Here is a 15,851-nt window from a genome sequence, read left to right on the forward strand (position 1 = left end):
ATGTGGTTTTTCGCAATAGAAAAAATCATGTAAATTCTGACAGCAAGTCTTTCTGATTGAGATTGGTTGCTTCATTCCTAGGTATGCAGCAATGGTGAATGTGTGAATATTGAAAAGGCCTACAATTCAACCAACTGCTCCTCTCAGTGCAATGAAAATGCTGTAAGATTTTATTCTTTTTTAAAATAATGTCTTACCAGTCATTTATTAACATAGGACTTCATTCCTGAACCTGTGTGTGTGTGTGTGTGTGTGTGTGTGTGCATGTGTGTCTGGTGATTTTTAAGTCAAATATACATTTGGGATCCATTTTTTTCATGTAACACCAATAAAATTGATCCAAAGATCCAAACCAGGTATTAAACATAGAAATTACCAGTATCACAAGTATATGTTTTATCATTGGACTGTTACTCTAGAAACCCAGTAATTTATGTGTATATGAAGTTTAAACCAAAAGTTTAAAGTTTGATCTATCATAATGTCACTTATAGTTAAGTTACATCAATGTAAACATTAGCCCAAAACTTTTGAGGAAACCACAAAAAAATTATATGGATTTTTTGCTCAGTAAACACTGTTCAATACTAGCAGTACCTAGCAGCTTGTGTTTGTGGGTAGCATCTTTCCCGAGCCCAATTAATCAGTAACACTTCAATAGAGTTGTATATGTATCAGGCACTCTTTCAAATACTTTACACATATATTAAATTTTAAAAGCTTCGTAACAGCCTTAAAAGGTGAGTATTATTTCTATACCCACTTTTACAGATGAAAAATGAGTCACACTGATCTTATGTGAAAGGAAAAGCTGAGATTTAAACAGAAAGAGTGTGTGTTCTTAACCATTATGCAATGCTCTTTGATGAACTAAACATTGTGCCATCACTTTTTTCCCATGTTAATATTATCTCATTATTACTAAGCCTAGTTAAAGTCTGCTGTTTGGTTATGATATGTCCAACTCTAGCAGGGGCTGTTCATTTAATATCAATGCCTTCTGGAAAGATAAGTCAAGTCGTCTTGTCCATCTGGTTTTGAATTTGTCAGAATCATTCTCTTGCCAAAGCCTGTCTTCAAATGTGGTTACTTCTTGCATTTTGTTTGCTTTTTTTTTTTTTCCAACATTGCTTTTGCATTGCTAAGTTGCAGTTTAGTCAATTAATCAATAAAAAGTTTGTATGTGTGTATGTATGCATCTGATGTAGAACTAGCACCAAGCTGGTGAGGTGCAAAACACAAGCTTACGGCAGGCATTTCATAAAGTTCTACGATTGACTGCTCTTCCAGGTAGATGGCCATGAGCTCGAGTGCCAGTGTGAGGAAGAACAGACACTTGTGGACTGGGAGGAAACCTTAAATGTTACCAGTGAGCATCCTACAATATCATATCTTGCATATATCAAAAGTCTAGCCAGTGAGAAAATTTTTTTCTTATTTTCCAAGTCTACTACACATATATTGTGTTTCTGTATGGATTTGTATGGTGTTTTTATTAGTTTGCATATTTAAATACCCAAATTTGAACTTACTACAATTGCTTTTTAGAATTAGCGTAAATTCTACCAGTTAAATTTAGATTAGATCTTCTAAGAACCCATAACACAACCACGCCTTTTCTGTAGTCAGTTAGTAATTAACTATCAAAGCTTTCCCTGCTGATTGTGGGTCTCTTAAACATAATGGAGTCTTGGGTGGCGTGTCAATTGCTAATACAGATGATAATTTGTATAATGTTTTGGTCTTTTACTTTATATAAAAAAAATTGAGGGGAGAGGGGATTAAAGTCCTTTAAGGAAGTGAGAAGCAGGACTATAACAGCTCAGTTAAATGTTAACATTCCACTGTCCTAAAGTTGATATTTTGGCTGAAATTCATATTTTTAATGTTGCAGATATCTCCATCCTGGTTGTTGTGCTTGTCCTGGTTATTATCAGTGTTGCGGTGGTCACATTATTAATTCGTTACCAGAACTGTATTAAGTTGAAGCAAGTTCAGAGGTATGTCTATATCTCCTATGTGTTGAAAGGGACAATTACTGAGAATATGTAAGCTTTGTGGCCATAGAGGATACTTGATGGGGTAGAAGTATAAGCCCTTTGCTGAAGACTAAGTAAGAGTAGCAGTAAGTCAAGCTTTTACATACTTTGTTCTCTTGCTAATGCTTGTCCCAAGGGCTCCCAAACCTTCTACACATTGGAATCACAGGAGATTCTTCAAAAGAATACCAATTTTGGTTCCTCCCTCAGATCTAATTTTTATACGGTGTAATCTGAGTACCAGTCTTTTAAAAATCTCCTAGATGATTTAATAGTAACCACAGGCTTATCTCATAGCTTGTGTCAATATTTAATTTCCTTCTTGATAGCACACCTGGAGATACACTGGGAGTGGAGAACAAGGGATACCTTGCTGATGAGCCCGAGACAAGGACCGAGGCAATCTTAACCAATATTCATCCCCTACATGTAAGAAAATTTCATTTGAAATAGTCAATTAATTGATTAAAAAGTAGTTGCATATGTGTTTGAAGTGGAACTAGCCCTAAGCTAAGTGAGGTGGGAGATGCAGAACAGTCTAACACGATTCCACACCAATGAAGCCTGCAATCTACAAGTGGGGAAGGAGAGGATGGCAGGACTCAAGCAAACCAAGGCACTATTTCAGAGCAGAACATATTGGTTAAATAAAATATTGATTTGTGCACTATTGGAAAAAATTTACAAACATAAACCATATTCTGGGACATAAAGAAGTCTAAATAAATGTGAAAGAATTAAAGAAAATAAAACACAAAGTATCTAATTTGTGGGAAACTAAAATTAGTAATTAAAAGAAAAATTCATAGCACTAGATGCTTATGTTAGAAAATAAAAAAGATATCAGTTCAATGACCTTAGCTTTCACTTTAAGAAACTAGAAAAAGTAAAGCAAATGAAACTCAATGAAAGTAGAGGACAGGAAAAAAGAAATATCAGATTGGTCACCAATGAAATACAAAATAGAAAAATAACAGAGAAAAATCAATGAAAGCAAAAACTACTTTTTAGAGAAGATTAATAAATCTTATAAACCTCCAGCCAGACTGATCAGAAAAAAGTGAGAGTCAGCACAGACTATCAGCTGTCAGAAAGGTAACATCACAGCAGATTATACACTTATTAAATTGACAATTGGAGAATATTATGAAAAAACATTATTTCAATATATTTGACAGTGTAATGAAATATTAAACTTTTTGGAAGTTACAAATCACCAGAGCTTACCCACAGAGAAATAGATAACCTGAATATCCCTGTAACTAATAAAGAAAAATATTATGCCCATACAGCTTTACTGATGAATTCTGTCAGTATTAATGACAAAAAATATTTAACTACAAATAATTTAATGACAAAATTACAAATTCTGTATAAACTCTTCCAGAGAGTTTATTTCTCCCATCTTCCAGAAAATGGGAGAGAATGGTTACTTCCTAACTCATTTTATGAGGACAATATATTTCTGTTACCCACCTAGACAAAGTCATTACAACAAAAAAAACTACTTGCCAATAGTTGTAGTAAACATAAGTATGAAAATTATTATTAAATTTTTGCCTGTTGAATCTCACAATATGTAAAAAGGATAATGCATTGTGACCAAGTGGGGTTTATCCCAGGAATGCAAGGCAAATTTAACATTCAAAAACTCAATCAAGCTAATTCACTGTACTATCAGACTAAAAGAGTAAAATCATGTCATCATCTCAATAGATGCTGGATAAGCATTTAAAAAAATTCTAATATCTATTCCTGGCAAAACTCAGTGAAAGAGGAATATAAAGGAACTTCCTGAAACTGATAAAAGTGATCTACTCCCCAAAATACAGCTATTATCATATTTATAGGCAAAAGACCAACTGCTTTTCCTCTAATATGAAGAACAAAGCAATGATACCCACTCCCACCACTTCTATTAAACATTTTACTGGATATTGCAGCCATTACAATAAGGCAAAAAAAAAAATTGTAAAGGAAGAGGTAAACTTTTTTTTTTCCTAAGGAAGTTTCTCCCTGAGCTAACATCTGTCCCCAAGCTTCCTCTTTTTGGTTGAGGAAGATTGTCCTTGAGCTAACATCTGTGCCAATCTTCCTCTATTTTGTATGTGGGACACCACCACAGCACAGCTGACAAGTGGTGTAGGTCTGCACCCAGGATCCAAACCCACGAACCTGGGCCACTGGAGCAGAGCATGCCAAACCTAAGCACTAGGCAATGGGGCTGGCCCTGGTAAACTCTTTTGATTTGCAGAAGACACAATCATCTGTAGAAAAATCCTATAGTGAATAAAACGAATTTCATAAGATTTCAAGATACAAATCAGCATACAAAAATCTATTGTGTTTCCATATATTAGCAATGAATAATCCAAAAAACAAAATGAAATAACAAAATAGCTTTTACAATAGCATTAAAAATATGAGATACTTAGGGGTAAATCTAACAAAAGATGTACAAGGCCTGTATGTAGAAAACTACAAAACATTGATGAGAAAAATTAAACAACACCAATAGAAATGGAGTGAAATGCATGTTCTTGAGTCAGAAAACCCACTATAGCTGGGTTGTCAAGTCTCCTCAAACAGACCTATAGATTCAAAACAATAGTAATCAAAATATCAGCAGGATTTTTGGTAAAACAAATAAATGAATTTAGCAAAGTTACAGGATAAAATGACAACAAACAAACAAATTGTATTTCTATATACTAGCAACAATGTGAAAATATAATCAAAAATATAATTTGAAATATCTCAAAAATATGAAGTATTTAGGGGTAAATATAACAAAATGTTAGCCAGAATTGTACATGAAAAATCGTAATACATTGCTGAGGAAAATTTTAAAAGACCTAAATAAATGGAGGCCACACATATATGGCCAATTGATTTTTCACAAAGGTGCAAAGGAAACTCAATAGAGAAAGAATAGTTTTTTCACAAATAGTGATAGAATAACTGGATATCCATAGATCCATTCCTTGAACCATAGATAAAATTAACTCAGACTGCAGTATACGCATAAATATATGCACATCTTTGTCTTGTAAAAAATTAAAATTAAAAATGTGCAAGACTAAATTATAGTGTCAAGAGATAAATATTTGGGGGTAAAAGTACAATGATATGCAAGGAAGAGTTCATTATTTTAAGTTAAGAATGTGACTAATTTGTGGGGGAGGAAGAGGGTGGCAATAGTGATAGGAAATTTGAAATGGCAAAGTTTTATTTCTTAACCAATGCAGTGATTACAAAGATATGTACCCTAAATGGTTTATTAAGCCATGAATCAGTTTTGTGTTTTCTACCTGTATTGTATTTTCCCACGAAATGATTAAAAATAAGTAAAGGACAATAATACCAATCACCAGTTGGGATGTGGACAGAAAACTCTCATAAAATGTAATGACAGTTTAAATGGTACTATCAATGGGGAAAATTATTACTATATACTAAAACTGATCCTACACATACCCTGCTACCTGGTAGTTCCTGTCATATGAATACACTCAACAGAAATGTGTACATCAGAAAACATTTACAATAATGTTCCAACAGCATTGTTTGCAAAAAGTGAAAATGATCTAAAGGCCCAATAAAGGCAAAAGGGGTGAACAAATTGCTATATATTCACACACTGGAACACTTTTGTTGTTAGTGCTGTCAAATTGATTTCGACTCCTAGCAACCCTGTGCACCGCAGATCGGAATCCCGTTGGATCTTTTTGTGCCATCCTCTCACCCTCCAGCACTGTATCAGATAATGCTTCACTGCTATTCACAGGGTTTTCATGGGCAATTTTTTTGGAAGTGGGCAGCCAGTCCTTCTTCCTAGCCTGTTTTAGTCTGGAAGCTCCCCTGAAAGCTGTCTACCATGGGTGACCCTGCTGGTATTTGAAATATCGATGGCATAGCTTTCAGCATCACAGCAACACACAGCTGCCACAGTATGACAACCAACAGACCAGCGGTGTGGTTTCCTGACAGGGAATCAATCCGGGCCCTGGCAGTGAGGGCAATGATGCTTAACCACTAGACAACCAAATGGAACATTACAGGGAAAGAATAGTAAATTAGCTACTGACATCTACAACATGCTGTTGTTTGTATGTATTATCACAAACATACTGTTAAACAAGATGCCAAATCCATAAGCAAGCTGTATGATTCAACTTACATCAACTTCAAGAACTGGCAAAGCTGATCTATGGTATTAGAAGTCAGGGTAGCAGTTACCAGAGGGGAGGGAGCCTCTTCAGAGGGGGTGCTAGAGTTTTATTTTTTGATCTGGTTCAGGTTTGGCTACCCAGATATGCTCATTTGTGAAAATTCATCCACCTCTACACTTTGGATTTATGCATTTCTTTGTGTATATTTTACACCAAAGGAAAATGTTTATTAAAATAACAGCCTTGTCTATAATATATGAAGATGTAAGAAAAAGCTGACAATCCTGCAGAGTCCTGGCAAGTAGAGGCCTGTTTAGTGCCTTTAACAACAGCTGTGAAGATCTGTGCATTCACCACACTGAAAAAGAATGAGCAGGCAGATTAATAAGCTACAAAGCCATTCCCTTTTAAAAAGAACATTGTTGGGGCCGGCCCCATGGCCGAGTGGTTAAGTTAACCACTCTACTTCCACAGCCCAGGGTTTGCCGGTTGGGATCCCCAGCACAAGCCTACACACCATTCATCAAGCCATGCTCTGGTGGCATCCCACATAGAAGAACTAGAAGGATTTGCAACTAGGATATACACCTATGTGCTGGGGCTTTGGGGAGGAAAAAAAAGCAAGATTGGCAACAGATGTTAGCTCAGGGCCAACCTTCCTCACCAAAAAGCATAACTTGGGCTGGCCTGGTGGCATAGCGGTTAAGTTCACACACTCTGCTTCAGTGGCCTGGGGTTCGCAGGTTTGGATCCTGGGCATGGACCTAGCACTGCTTGTCAAACCATGCTGTGGTGATGTCCCACATAAAATAGAGGAAGATTGGCACAGATGTTAACTCAGGGCCAATCTTCCTCAAAAAAACTAATAATAAGTTTAAAAAAACATTGTCCAATGAAGAAAGCATTCTTGATAAGATTATGCCAATGAAACTGCCCACTAGGAACTAAGTCTTGAAGGAGGGAACATAAGACTTAAATTTGGAGGCAAAGTATCAACTGACCCTTGTTATATGCAAATTCCCAGTGAAAATATAATGGTGCCAGTATTGTAAAATTAGGATGTTTTTGGTTACTGGTGGTCTTGTTATACAGCTCTGGAGGTTTTGAATGCTTTGCCCCAACTTTACCTGTCCCAAAAGCCCTACATGTTTTTACTGCACACGCTGCAGGACATGCTCCCACCCTCTCCCAAGGAACACATATATGACATCATAGCAGAAATACTTCGACTGAGCTTCTCTGGAGTATTTAGGGATGAAGAGGTAATCCTTCTCTGGTTATATGATAGTTTATCATTTTTATCCACTTGTAGTTTTTATTAGGCCAATCATGACCCCAAGATGGTTAAAAACAAGACTTAATTGTCCACCCAAATGGACAGAAAATACTGTAAGAAAATTTTTTAAGCTTAAACTGAGATTTTCTGACATGAAACCACAGGGTGCTAAGATCAGTCTCATATATTTCCTTGAGGTTTAAATAAGAAACTGTATGTAAATGTACTTAGTAAAGTGTTTGGTACAAATTTAGCACTTAATATGTGTTAATTATCTACTGTGCTTCATATGCTGTTGCAGTTACTTTCCTAACTATGTTTCTCTTAAATTAATATGCAAAATAGGTGCCCTCCCAGAGAAGGGAGTCAGCTGAAGGTGGCCTGAGCGTGTGATCAATGCTGAATAGTCACAGAAGCCAACCAGAGGTTCAGAAAGAGCCTGGGGCACATATGTTACATTTCTGGAATACAAAATCCTTAAGGGCTTCAGGTTTTTTGTTAAATGAGGGAACTTAGGGTAGGAGCTTAATAAATATTTGTGAGTATATTAATAAATTAAATACACTTTTAGCAGAATATATAACATAATATATTATAAATGTAGGTTGTGTAGGAGAGTTGGGGTCCTTGAACCTCATGTTTAGACTTTTTGTATTATTTGTCATAAAATTACATAGATAATAATGGTTTAGCTAGTGCTTGTTTGACACATTAGTTTCCCATCAAAGGCCAGTTCTCAGCAAAACTGTGGTTTGGGAAAGGTCCGTCTGTGGTGTCTTGTCCCTCTTACATTAGTTATGCTTGATTCTTTTTTCCCGTGGCTCTCAGCACTTCTGCTAGGTTTCCACTGGGCATGCTTCTAGTTGTATTAACATCTGGTGGGGTTAGCAGAAAGCACTTCAAAGAGGGTAGCCTGGGCCAGCCACACCTGCATTACAGCAGTAAGTTCTGGGGGCTCTCAAAGACCTTCAGGGTACAAAGAGATGTAGCTGGGTGTGGCGTTTCAGGCATTCCAATAATTAGAGATATTAGATTTGGAGGCCAACAGACTTGCTTTGTGCTACTCATACATAATACATAAAGCAGCTCCCACTCTTCTCATATTTAAGTTTGCTTTATAGGTAAGTTCTTAGACTCATCCATCACAAGAGAACAAGCTAGGGAAGAATATCGTTTCCATGTGTTTCAGTATTTGTCCACTTACTAGGACTGCATTTCAAGGTGGCTGGAAAATTTATCTTGGGGGCTTGGGAAATAGTCATACTTGCTTGAATGCTAGTTGCAGGTTAATAATATGTCTTTTCACTAACAGAGAACTGCAGAGCCCTTGGAGAGACTCCCAGTTAGTTTCTCAAGTCCACACTACATCACACTGGTATGGTCCCTTGCCTTCTTTCTGTTGGTTGTGCTAGTCTGTGTCCATTTGAATACTTTTGATGCCACTTAATCATTTGTCGGTTCCTTGAAAAGGTTTAATAATATAATGTAACCCTCTGATTTGAGGCAGAAATAGGACACTTCCTACTTCTCAGCAGGGCTGGGATTAGGGTGAGAAGCGCACAGCGAGCCATGTAAGGGTTTGGTCAGAGACTGTCTTTATTGAAAATATTGGCATTGGGCCGGCCCAGTGGTGCAGCAGTTAAGTTCTCACATTCCGATTCTTGGCGGCCCGGGGTTCACCGGTTTGGATCCCAGGTGTGGACACGGCACCGCTTGGCAAAAGCCATGCTGTGGTAGGCATCCCACATATAAAGTAGAGGAAGACGGACATGGATGTTAGCTCAGGGCCAGTCTTCCTCAGCAAAATGAGGAGGATTGGCAGTAGGTTAGCTCAGGGCTAATCTTCCTCAAAAAATAAAATAAAATAAAATATTGGCATTGTGTTCATCATGAATTCTTGGGACTTAGTTTTTATTTATTTTTAAAAACAATGCATTAACCCATTATTGACCATGAATATTGAGCTTGTATGTGCCCATTAAATGTTGCTCCTGAGAGGACTGTCTCACTCCCCTCACTCTGGTCCCAGCCCTGATCCTCAGGGTAGAAACATAACGACAGCTTCCAATGAGGCCTCAATCAGCCTGAGGGCTTTCCACTGATTGAGGAGGTGTATTCCCTGAATCAATATTGAAGAGAAAGCAGCAAATTAGCCAAATTAGCACACATGTGCAGTAGAGACTGACTCAAAAAAGAGCTATGACAGGATCTCTAGGGTCATGGCAACTGCTGCAGTCTCCGTATCTACATCTGCATCCTCAAGGTCACACCGTGGAACACTTCTTCAGAAGCAGGTGCTGAATGCTCCAAGATTCTCAACTGTATATTTTTAAAATCAGAAATTCTCATTATGCTTTCTTTATTAAAGGCTAAAGAGTGTGATTAAGATAGTTTTCAGTCTGCAGTTCCACAGAATCCTCCTGTCACACACGGATCTCAGAATGTGCTCTACAGTCAGAGTGGAGCTGAAGGATCACATCTCCCCACACCCCACTCAACCATCATAATCCATTTTTATAAATTGGTTTTACTGCGATTTTAATAGAGTTTTTTTTTAAAGAAAGCCCTAATGCTTGAAAAATGTTTGGCAGTCTCTTACCAAATATATTGTTGGAGAAAATTACAGAAAGGTTTACAAGGAAAAATGGTTTCTGATAAAGCTTCGCTTAACCAGAACTATGCCCCCTCATCTCACAGCAATTTACAAACTCTCTTAAATTTTTCGTGCATCGGGAAGAGGTGGTCTGTGTGTGTATGCGCTCATGCGTGTGTGGATCTATGTGTCACATCTGGTGCAGTTCCTGACACAACAAAATTTAATTTTCTAGAAACCTGCAAGTGAAGATCCAAGAGAAATCGCAGATCCCAATCAAAGTGCCAAAGTGGTAGGTTCCTGTGACGGATGGTACCCCCTTTTTAAATTTCTCAAATGCTAGCATCCTTTTGTGTTCTTTACCTGCTCATTGATTGACCAGAGACATCCTCTGTCCTTATCAGAAGAGTAGGAAGGTTGAAATTGTTTTGTCTGTTATGCTAAAATTTCTAACAGATAATTCATCAGAGCATGCTTCAGTCCAAGAGTTTTCAACCTGACCAAAGGAGCAAGCTAGAATTCAACAGTGTCAGAGTCGCAATACATTTTAGAAATAACAACAAAAACAAAACTTCTTCCTCAAACTTTTCTTGGCCAGAGTATACATAGCCATGGGTTCTCATGAAGTATTTTAAAGGACATAATAGTAACTACAGAAAGGGTATCATTCCTAATGGAACCGTTTTTTTCCATTATTGCTTTACTCAAGTTTTCACTTACCAAATCAGTAGCTGACTGTATCTAAGGGATCATTTCACTTTTGAATGACTATGTCTACTCTAGAAAATGTATCAAAAAATTGTGATTTTTGTCAAAGGGAGACAAAATGAGCACTGGTTGGCTACACCTCAGAGTGTTTGTTTTCACTCCTTCATGCATCCATTCAACGTGATTTTCGCTGAGTTGCTACAAGGTACTGGGTTAACATGAAGCTTCCCCCATAAAGCATCCTTACAAGAAATCCTGCCCAATACACCCTCCCTACTGAGATGGAGAAGGAAGGATGTTTCTAATGGTCCTTCCAATCCACAGTGATGAATCTGCCTCATATTGGAGAGTGGAGAGGGCACTCCTTAGTACAAACAAACTGGCTTCCTGGAATGAAAAACAAAGTGATTTTCTTTTCTTTTGTGATAGGCTTCTTCATTTTTTAATAACTGCTTAATTAGCCATGGCTAATGAGATCTGGAAAAATGTGAATATATGTCGTACAACAGAATCCAGAAAGGTTATTGTAATTAGTAGATACAAATGAGTAGCTGAAGTATAATATGCTTATAGATTTTGCAGAAAGCAACTCATTTTTAACCATCTGTTTCTATTTAGAGCTTGAAATTGGATGTCCAAAATGGCTGTGCGAGGCTGGGTTGAGGATTCTGGACGCAAGGTCTTCACAACCTTCCCTAGATATTTGCTACACAAATTTCTGGTAGTTTTTCAAATGTTCTTTATCCAGATAGAAAATGCTGAAGAAAAACAACTTCTTTCTGTAATATTTACTGTAGAATTCATAATCTGTAGCGTAGACATATGCCACCCAAAAAAATCCTTATAGTTTTTCAAATGCTCTTTAGCTTAATACAGACATAAACAGTCTCCATGCTCTAGTGTTTTCCTAGAAAATGTTAATCTAGTTACTTAAAAAAGAGTCAAAACCTTGAGGATAGTAAATTACAGCAGAATTTGTCTAAGAAGCAAAACACGGCTTATAAAATATTATTTCTTTGGGAGCATAAAAGTATTTACCTTAATTTGAACATGACACGATTACCACTAATTCTGGTTTAAATGAAAGTTTCCCCTGCAGAAATGCCTAGGAATTCAGTGCAGCAAGGCATCTGATTCACCAGTTTCTTGCAAAGTAGGCGCTGGCCCTCCCGCCCCTGTCAGTGGAGGAGGCAGAAGAGCAGTCCCCACCACTGGAGAACAGTTCTTAAAATTGTGGTGGCAGCCGAGGAGGACGCGAAATGCCCCTGGTGATTCTAAATTCCTAAATTCCTAGAATTCCTTAAGAACCTGACAGAGAAGTCAGAGGGTTACAAGAATTTCAGGAAATTAACTCCAACAGAGAAGACATACTCCCAACTCCCCTGAAGGGCTTGGGAGATCGTTGTAATACATGGATCTGAGCACTTAACGTGGAGCTTCGGTGCCCTCTCCACCGTCCCTGCCGGCTGATTATGGTTGTGGGGTTGTCCTGGGAATGACTCCAGCTATTTCTTACCCTGATGTTTCTCAACGCGTTCTCTTGTGTTCTTTCTTTTCTTTTCGTTAACTGTTAAAGCTATATGCGATTATCTTTTTATTTACTGAAATAGTTTTCAAGTGCTGAGTGCAAATTTTCAGTTTCAATTAAATAAAAGCTGCAAATCAAAGAAGAAAGCTGATTGTTCTTGGTGAAATCTTTGTTGCTATGTCGCCTGGGTAATGAGAGGAGAGATTGAGACCCGCCAAGGAGAGCAGCGGCTCAGCGCTTTATACTGCCAGCGTTCTATAAGCTTTTGTTGTTCTACTTAAAACCATCACTTTAAGAAAGAATACGGATAAATGTGTACTTAAAGCAAAAGAAGCTTCTTTAAATATTTTATGTAAATTTGTAGGAAAAAAGAGAAATTCCAAATCTGATATATACTAGCTTTATGAAAGCAAATAACAATCCTCTGATGTCCAAAAGAAAACAGTCACATATTTCTATTCTCCTGAACAGTACATATGTTGGTGAACAGCATACATTTGGGTGATATCTTATTCCTCCTTTCAAAGGATAGCCTTCTTGATTCATTATTTTTGTTATCGTTCCCTCATCTCTGCCAGAGAACTCACCATCACCACCCACTTCCTCTGCCTGGGGCTCCACTGATTTCTGGTGATATTTTTCCCCCAAATTTCTTTTGTTTCTAATTATGAATATGTCTGCTATCCCCTAAATCCTCCTGCTTCATTGCTTCCTGCCTAGATAATCACTCTAGACTTCAAAGCTGCATCTTTCTTCTTCAGATAACGCCGGAGGCCTCCTGCCAGATAAGCCCCTTTGGTATTTTAGGGGGCATTCTCCCTGCTGGCCCATGCTGCTGAGCCTAGGCCTTCCAGACTTTACCTACGCTCCTTTCAAACGCTGCCACTACCTGCTCCATTTCTTAGAGACCCTCTCCTTGCAGTACCGTCTACACGTTAGGAAGCATCTTCACAGCTTCTCCCTGTTAGTGGTTCCTGTAGGCACAGTTCTGTCCCTGACTATGATTTCACAGCCTTAATATTGCTGGCTCTTGCCACCTCCGGGGGTTTGAATCCTTTCCCTTGGACTCACAATCGCAGCTGGTCTCTTGTTGAGAATGGACAGACCTGCAGTCTGAGGGCCTCTGTCTTCCACCTTGGGCCCCATGAACTTCTGGCTGCCCGGCCTCCTGCACACATGCAGAATGCTTCCTGATCCTGGTACTTGCCTGAGCTAAGACTGTGCTTTCTGCAGCCCTGGATGTCGTGTCCTGGGGCTGGGCTGTTCTCTGCAACTGGGTCATGTACCCTCTGCCCTGGACAGAGGTGGATTTATCTGGAAGCTAATGAAGCTCAAAATTCAGGGCCCGTAACATGTATTGACCCTTCCAAGACCTTTTATCTAATTTTGTATTTACATTTTTTCAATGACATTCAGTGGGCTGGATTTGGGTTGAGGAGGAAGAACTTGAATGATTTATCAGCAAAAGTGCCTATAGGAAACAAATAGGACAAAGATGCATCTTTGTTAGGGTGAGGCTGTAGTCCAGCCAGGGAGAGGAAGGGACCAGCCAGGAATGGAAGGTGGGGCCTGGGAATGAGAGAAGCAGGGCGGGTGCGACCAGCTCTCCACACAGACCTGGCTGAATGGAGAAAGACCCGCGTGGGCTGAGCACCCCAGAGAGCAGCACAGACGCAGATTCAGGAGCGGAGTGAAAACTGAGTGCGCTTTGACTATGTTCCCCAGCCCACACGCAGATCAATGGCGAGCGCGGAAGCTTTACCGGCTCAGGGAGTTTGAACAAAAACCTCTGATCGAATCACTGACCACTGAGCCACGCAGACAACCCGTAGAGAAACAGTATAAAATATAGAAACAAAATTTAAAACTTGAGCAGAGACATCAACAGCTGTATATTTCGGTGGGGGCAGGGTGGGCAATAGATTCTGAAGTTTAAGTTCAGGCAAGTCACTTTTTAAAACACTCAGAAAAATCAGAATCCATACTTATTACAATATATTATCTAAATGCTACTGTGCCAAGGAATCTCAAGGGTGTGTTGACACCATCTAGCAGGACTACAGCGATAGTGAGCCAAAACAAAGCAAAACAAAAATGGCATTCCCAATACAGCACGGATGATTTTCAAATATCAACCAGCTCCACACAGTCACTTTGCCTTTTTCTCAAGGAACCTGCGCTGCCAGGTGATTGTGGAATTCAAAAATTCACAGTGGGCGCGTTTTGGGAGTCAGATTCTACAGAAAGGTAATCACTTCCTTACTGGCATGTGAATGAGTCGCAGGTGCGTCAGCACCTTACAATCCATTGATGCAGTTCCTAGAATGGCCACCAGGTGGCAATAGAGCAAATTAAATCTCCTATGGGCTGGAACTGCTCCGTTATTTCGTCCCTTTGTCAGACGACACCAGGACTTCAGAATCGTGACTTTAAATAAACTCACTAGGAAATTTGTTAAACTGCGTCCCAGGTTATGAAAGATGTAACTTTGGGGAATTTTGCCAGACACCACTTCCTTCTCTACCAGGGTCTTGGCTTGAGGTACGCAAACAGGGACCACGCCCTTAAACAAAATGGGAGCTGGGCTGGCAGCCCCAAAGCTCTGCACGGAGATTCTAAATTGGAAAGATAAATCCTCAGTTCTGAAGGTCAGTATTCTTAAAGTGGACGTCTCAATAGCTCAAATAGCCCAGACTCCTGAAAACTACTGTGGGAGTCTAGTTTTTGGTTTTGTTTTTTAATTTTATATTATCTGTTATCTTTTTTGAAGGCCAGCAAGTTAGCCACTGCTGCCATGGAAACCTGAAGCGCTCCCCTTCCCCAGGGACGGATAATGGATAGTAAGTGTCAGGAAAAGCTGCAGCCTGGGTGACATACGACTTTGTGGTGGACTGCTGATGACAGTTGATGTCTCCCTACCGATCATCACCAAGGAGCGAGGAATATTGATTAGACTTCTGAGCACTTTGGAAGCTTCCTGATTGCTTTCCAACGGAAGTCCAGGCTTTTAGGAAACTCAAGAACTGTTATGTAGGGAAGTGGCTGTCTCCTGGCCTTGACAGAATCCATTAACATCTTTCTCCAGGAAAAGCTGTAACTGTGAGCTGTATGTAATGGATATTGATTGCTAAGAAAAGATACATATAACTTTAAACCTCAGGGATCTCCAGGGACAAAAGATATAGAAAAGGGGGCCTTCAGGATCATAGGAGTCCTAGCTGGGAAGAAATTGTAGCAGAGCTATCTTAGAGAATCTTAGATAAGTTAATTCAAAAGCCACTGCTTCTTGTTCAAGGATACCAGCTATTTGCTACAAAGAAAACAATTGCAGCGTTTACTGAGTGGTGCTATTTGTCAGGTATTATTCTAAGCGCTTCACATGTATTGTTCCATTTAACTCAAAACAACCCTATGAGTTAATTACTATTATTATCCTCATTTCACAGTCTGAGAAAATCGAGGTCAAAAGTCAAATAATTTGCCAAAAGAGAGATGGTCGATTAAGTACCATATTCAAGATATTAACCCAGAAGTC

General features: G+C 38.9%; 1 protein-coding gene across 3 annotated transcripts in view; it reads left to right on the forward strand.

The window, feature by feature from the left end:
• ADAM7 (ADAM metallopeptidase domain 7) overlaps window positions 1-12,462 on the forward strand; it is a 65,529-nt gene extending 53,067 nt beyond the window's left edge. For all 3 annotated transcript variants that reach the window (XM_014737834.3, XM_070256226.1, XM_070256234.1), the window contains 7 exons: window positions 82-162; window positions 1,291-1,369; window positions 1,895-2,000; window positions 2,369-2,468; window positions 8,800-8,862; window positions 10,316-10,372; window positions 11,407-12,462. In XM_014737834.3, coding sequence (XP_014593320.3) covers window positions 82-162; window positions 1,291-1,369; window positions 1,895-2,000; window positions 2,369-2,468; window positions 8,800-8,862; window positions 10,316-10,372; window positions 11,407-11,451 — 531 coding nt within the window. In that variant the 3' untranslated portion in view covers window positions 11,452-12,462. The remainder of the gene's footprint in view (window positions 1-81; window positions 163-1,290; window positions 1,370-1,894; window positions 2,001-2,368; window positions 2,469-8,799; window positions 8,863-10,315; window positions 10,373-11,406) is intronic.
• Window positions 12,463-15,851: the final 3,389 nt, after the last annotated feature.

The sequence above is a fragment of the Equus caballus genome, chromosome 2 (assembly GCF_041296265.1).
Source record: "Equus caballus isolate H_3958 breed thoroughbred chromosome 2, TB-T2T, whole genome shotgun sequence".
Lineage (NCBI taxonomy): Eukaryota > Metazoa > Chordata > Mammalia > Perissodactyla > Equidae > Equus > Equus caballus.